The 5,570-nt window shown below is 36.8% G+C and overlaps 2 protein-coding genes across 5 annotated transcripts; one reads left to right on the top strand and one right to left on the bottom strand.

The window, feature by feature from the left end:
- On the top strand, positions 6-1,678 carry LOC107612307. The gene is made up of 2 exons (XM_016314078.2): positions 6-329; positions 1,174-1,678. The coding sequence occupies exons 1-2, from the start codon at positions 6-8 to the stop codon at positions 1,531-1,533; spliced, it is 684 nt and encodes a 227-aa protein (XP_016169564.1). The 3' UTR covers positions 1,534-1,678.
- On the bottom strand, positions 1,852-5,523 carry LOC107613724 (vesicle-associated protein 4-1). 4 transcript variants are annotated; one of them, XM_021109074.1, is made up of 7 exons: positions 5,004-5,517; positions 4,225-4,355; positions 3,863-3,944; positions 3,643-3,761; positions 2,582-2,659; positions 2,378-2,500; positions 1,852-2,270 (listed from the first exon to the last, which is right to left on the bottom strand). In XM_021109074.1, the coding sequence occupies exons 1-7, from the start codon at positions 5,284-5,286 to the stop codon at positions 2,211-2,213; spliced, it is 876 nt and encodes a 291-aa protein (XP_020964733.1). In that variant the 5' UTR covers positions 5,287-5,517; the 3' UTR covers positions 1,852-2,210. The 4 variants fall into 4 exon arrangements, 2 of the variants coding, with proteins under 2 accessions (XP_020964733.1, XP_016171334.1); XM_016315848.2 differs by having other exon boundaries at positions 4,285-4,355; positions 5,004-5,514; XR_002352128.1 differs by lacking the exon at positions 1,852-2,270 and having other exon boundaries at positions 2,582-3,230; positions 5,004-5,523.

Genomic DNA, 5,570 nt, shown 5'->3' with positions numbered 1-5,570 from the left:
TGGAGATGTTCACGTCCCAGGGGTGCGGGACATCGCCGGCGGCAGACCTGGTGCTGTCGCGGCTGGGGAGGGGGGACTTCCAGCTGGGCTTTCCGGTGGTGCTTCTGGCCTACCACGTGGATTATTGGGACTATGTGGGCTGGAAGGACCCATTTGGGTCAAGCCAGTGGACGGTTAGACAAAAAGCCTACGTTCAGGCCCTTGGGCTTGATACCATATTCACCCCACAGGTCATAGTCCAAGGCCAGGCCCATTGCATAGGAAATGACGAGAATGCCCTCATTGAAGCCATCAACTCTGTACCCAGGTTCCCTGCTCCTACATTCCAGGTTGGTTAATTAATTAATCAATTCATGCATGCACGTACATTAATTCAGTGGTAATTTTTAATTGTTAATTTTTTTTAATAATTATTTTTAAGATTCGGAATAATGGTTTCTTATCATGGAATTATGTTTTTCCTTCTTGAAATTGGAATAAGAAGATGAGCATTACCTGTAACGTTTTTCGTGCCATGCTAGAAATAATGTTTTTACTAGGATACATGATTTTATCCATTATCTACTTTTAATTTGTTGATTCCTTTCTTAAACAAGAAATTAAATTACTATGTACATCGCACCAAAAAGATATGGTGCCAACGCCTTATGTGGGACTTTTAGTCAATGATCACTTAAAAACAATCGACGTTAATGGCAACTTTAAATTAAGAGTTGGCAGTACTTTTCCAAAAGAGTCATTGCAATTTACATCATATGTTAATGGACCTTAGATGTTGACATAATGGATTTTTCAATCACAATGTCATCATTTCACGCAACAACGTGGGACGCCACTTGCTCACCAAATCAATATTAATATGCCAAAATCATGTTTTTATGGGATTAGTAGGAAATAGGACAAATTCTGTGTGTTTTTCATCATCCATAGGGCTTCAAATCAATCATTATTCATTAGTCATCCATTCCATTTAAATCATTCATACTTGCCATTAATAAAAGAAAGTAGAATTTTTTTCCATTTCCTGTTTTCTTTTTTTATTTTTTTATAAAATCTTAAAAATAAAATCAGAAAATAAAAATGCAAACCAAATCTCATGCTAAGTTTCTTAGAAAATCAATATTGCAACAAAAGTTTATGTAGTTTAACATTTGAGGAAACTGTTTGTATCAGGCAACTTTCAGAAGGCCTACATCAGATGCATTGGAAGTAATGCTGACAGGTGCATTGAGGATGAAAGTGGACAGCAATGGTGTAGCTGTGATGGTGGCATTGTATGAAAACGGTTTGGTCACTGACTGCCCAAGAGGGGAGAACAAAGGTCGTGTTCTTTCCAATGACTATGTTGTCAGAAAACTTGAAAAGCTATGCAATGTGGTAGACCTTCCTCCAAAGAAGACAGTATCAGGAACAATCACTTTCCCCTTGTGGAGTTCCTTCAACAGCAGCAAGTGTGGCCTAGCACTCTTTATTCAAACCAACACACATCAAATCTTCGGTTCACAGAATTTTCACCTCCCAGAAGATATATGATATTCATTCTGTTTTGATAACTATGATTGTACAACTAATTTGAGTGTATAAATATCATTTTCCTTTTGTCATGTTCAGGCTATACATATGTACAGAATCTGCTCTAGTTTAGGTTTTTACTTAATTATATCTATTTTCCCTCCTCTTTCTTTCTGTTCTTCCTTTTCATATGAGCACTGTTTTAAATGGTTTTTTATGCTTGAAAAACTGCATTGAAAGTTACATTGCATGCTGGTATTTGCAACTTAAGACAAATTGTTAAACATGCTTCCAAGAAAACTAGCCATTAACCTTCAAGAACACTTGTACAAAGAAAATGTCTCGGAATCAAACAAGCATGCACAAGTGAGAATTTCATTTGATGCAGATATTACAGAGGTGAATGTGCTTGTTTATGTTTCATCATAACATAGAAGCACAACGAAAGAATGATATGTTCATGAATAATCCATTATTTAAACAACGATCATCATTTCACAAGAAGATGGAAGTGAGTGAGACTTATATTTATTTAACAAACAAGCAAACTCTACTATGTACACCTCGGAATGCTCCTCCAAAAAAAGCCAAATATTTTCACAACCTATTCCAATCATAATATAATGAATCATCCTATATCATAGCAACCAGGCATCTTCCTCTGAGCAAAAACACTAACTGGAAGAACAAATTGCTTTTCACACTGAATCTACTGCTTGAACTTGTTGCCTGGCCAAGTACCTCTCCCTTCTTTCTTTCTATACACATTTGGAGGAAATTTAGAAGGTAAAAGATATGTGAAATACAAAATTAATGTTAAATAACATTGAAATGGAACAAACTATAGTCAGAAGATTTTACATACCCATTCATCAATTACAAGTCCTTCAGCTACAACACGAGGACCCACCTCCACAGGAGGTGGCTTCTTTCGAGCCTCAACTGCAGCATCAGCTTCATTAAGCTGTCTCTTCAGTTTTTCCAAAGCCTAAAAATACCAATTTGCCGTTACCAGTGCACATCAATACTATCCTGAGATAGTTTCACTACACAGATAATTTTGACTTACAGGACTAGGCCTTTCTGGATCAATAAATACAACCTTCAAGATTCGTTCCACTGAGACTAGATCCTTTTGTTCGTCAAACTGCAAGAAAATCCGTTTTTGAACATTAACTGGTTCTGAAAGGGATGGAATTTCAACATTCAAGCAACACATAACCTATTACAACTGCTTGACAAACACATGAATTACAGAAAAGCGTCATCTAAGCATGTGAAGATATATCTCTGGATCTTTTTAAAGTCTGGATTTTGTGTGAAGTCTCTGTTTCTGTTCCTCTGACCCATACACATACTCTCAGCCTCTATCTAATTCTTCTGGTCATACTTTTTCCTTCGCCGAAAAAGGTGACCATAATGACCATTTATGATAAAACCGAGGGCAAGAATACGTCAAGTCAATTGAAACAAGATTGTATTTTCCAAGGTCCAAGCAGACAATAAAAAGTAATATCTAGTCAACTCAACTTATAACCCTTCATATCAAACTGTTTAGGTCTCTTCCCAATTTACATTAACCAGTAATGAAATGTCTGCACATTATGAGTCCTTCGAATTCTCCAAAGAAAGCTGATTGCCAACTTAAGAAGCAACCCATGTTGAGTTGAGTTATCTTTTCCTGGCTTAAAGAAATAAAATCCATGCTCCATGCAAGGCTTCAAAGGAGGGAACAATATAGCCGTTTCAGCTCTTGGGCAATCAATGATAATATAGGTATAGATAATATCAAGATGAATTCTTCTACAAGGAACTAACAAAATTGGGGCTTACTATCAAAATTACTGTGATAATAGTCCACATTGACATTAAAATGGGGTGCCAACAGCACACACAACATTTGAACGTTAATCATTCTATTTGATGCCCAATGTAAGTTTTGGAGCTCTATTGGGTTATAGTTTTTTGAAAAGGCACAACACTTGGTAAATCTACCTTTATGATACTGAATAAAACCATTAAAGTTACTTTCATCTTTTGCAACAAAGAAATCCCGATTCCTATCATCCCTCTCCCACTCTCTTCACTGAGATGGTACTAAAATATGATATGAGAAGGTACAAAACATACCAGCTCAGGTACGTAGTCCACTCCTTCTTTCACTTTGAGACTCATGATTTTGAACTTCACCTTGTTCTTCTGATCTGACATCTTTTCATTGTTCTCAGGTTGCTCCACAAACTTAAACACTGACAACCAAATTTGGAAAGGAACATTGACATAAATAAACTTTTTTATTATTATTTTAAGAAAGCTGATAATCAATTTTCCTTTCGAAAACGAAAATTACCGGTTGCAATCAAGCTTTCACCAGGAGCAATAATACCACCAGGAGGCCTCATGTAACAACTCTTTGGTGCCGTAGTTTGAAACTGATAAAAAGGGTTATTTCAGAAGCCAGTAAGACAACAACATAAACAGAACATGTGTAAAAGGAATAAAAAATGAATTAATTAGTTAAAACTAGACATCCTAATATTTTGATATTTTTCCCCAATTTTATTGGTGAAACATGACACATCACAAACAGAGTTACACAAAAGCTGACACAAGAGAGACAGGTCCATCTATATATAAATTCGTCCTTGTCCTGCTGTGTGTCGGTGTTCAATGCTCAGAGAACCACGACAAGTGAAAAAAAAGCATACATACTTCTGAAGCCAGTGAAGCCACATTAGAGACACACCAGATGAGTCCACAGAAACAATATACCTTGAAAGCAACATACGACTTGCTTGTGTTTTTCAAACGAACCGCACTCCTAACCTGTTTCCCCGGTTCATCTGAAATAACAAACAAAAACCCAAATTCAGTAATAATCATTAACAAAGACGGCACCAAAATTTTCTTTTTCTTATTTAATCAGTACTTCACATGGGTAAACAAAATTATTAAGAAAAAAAGAAAACTATTTTTCTTTTTTTTTTTTCTTTGGAGGGGGAGGGGGATCAATATAAGAGGGAAAAACACAATTGTTTATTCTAAATTTCCCATCTATCATTATTTATAGTTTATATTTAGCTATAAATTTTGGTTTTTTACTTTTTAGTGTCTTTAATCCATTTCTGAGAGCTCCCAATGAAAGATATCAATTTCATCGTTTATGTTATCATTTTACACACACGTGACGCAGTTGATTAAAAATAATACTATTAAAAAAAAGTAATATCCTTTTCTTAACCATTGAAAATAAAAACCACAACTCCATTTCCTTTGCAGATAATAATAACTAATAAGGTCAAACATCCCAAAAAAGAAACAAAATTAAAATTAAAATGCTTCCAAAGTAAAAGAGCTGAATTTCAATCCAAGAAAACTCAACGAATTGACAAATTGTGAAAGTAAACTAAAATCAAATTCAATGAGAGCAAAAAAGTCAAAAGTCAACGTAGAGAGAGAAAATCAATACAAGTGCGAAATTCAGAATTTACATGGAAAGTAGAGGCAGCTTGAAGGATCGAGACGGAGCCTTCGACGTGGAGGGAACAGCGACCTCGCCACCGCCGACACTGTTTTGGCAGAAGAAGAAGAAGAAGAAGACGCAGAAGCAGAAGTAGCAGTGTTGTTCCCTTCGGAGCGGTGGTTATGGTTGTTGTGAGCTGAAGAAGATAGAGAAGAAGAAGAAGAAGAAGCGTTGCCGGAGCTCCAGAAGGGGCAGAACCTGAAGAGGTTAGCTTCGGAGCGCGGCGTGTGGGCGCCGCCGGCGATTGCCATAGTGGCGCCGGAAAAAGAAAAAGAAAAGGTGTGATCAGATTAGGGGTGAATTGTAATTGGGAATATTGTAAGTAAAACGCAGCGTTTTGGAACGGCTTATGTGTTTTGGAGTTATTGAAATTGAAGAAGAAGAAGAAAAAGAAGAAACAGAAGGTGAAAGGGTGTGTGTGTGTGTGTTCTGCTATGAACGACTTTATGCGGACGCGCCGTGCGGTCGCAACGTGTCCCTTCAGGTTATCAGGTAGCGTTTTATTTAATGCACACCCCCTCTTCCTAACGTGGAT

This window comes from Arachis ipaensis, chromosome B08 (assembly GCF_000816755.2).
Source record: "Arachis ipaensis cultivar K30076 chromosome B08, Araip1.1, whole genome shotgun sequence".
NCBI lineage: Eukaryota > Viridiplantae > Streptophyta > Magnoliopsida > Fabales > Fabaceae > Arachis > Arachis ipaensis.
The sequence above is the reverse complement of the archived record's forward strand: the minus strand, read 5'-3'. Positions and strand labels throughout refer to the sequence as shown.

Excerpts from the sequence above, each read along its gene's own strand:
- LOC107612307 (XM_016314078.2), top strand. The coding sequence starts at position 6 with ATGTTCACGTCCCAGGGGTGCGGGACATCGCCGGCGGCAGACCTGGTG. Across the intron at positions 330-1,173 it reads TCCCTGCTCCTACATTCCAG|GCAACTTTCAGAAGGCCTAC; the intron begins GTTGGTTAATTA and ends TGTTTGTATCAG.
- LOC107613724 (XM_021109074.1), bottom strand. The coding sequence starts at position 5,286 with ATGGCAATCGCCGGCGGCGCCCACACGCCGCGCTCCGAAGCTAACCTC. Across the intron at positions 2,501-2,581 it reads ATCCAGAAAGGCCTAGTCCT|GCTTTGGAAAAACTGAAGAG; the intron begins GTAAGTCAAAAT and ends TGGTATTTTTAG. Across the intron at positions 2,271-2,377 it reads GACTTGTAATTGATGAATGG|AAAGAAAGAAGGGAGAGGTA; the intron begins GTATGTAAAATC and ends AAATGTGTATAG.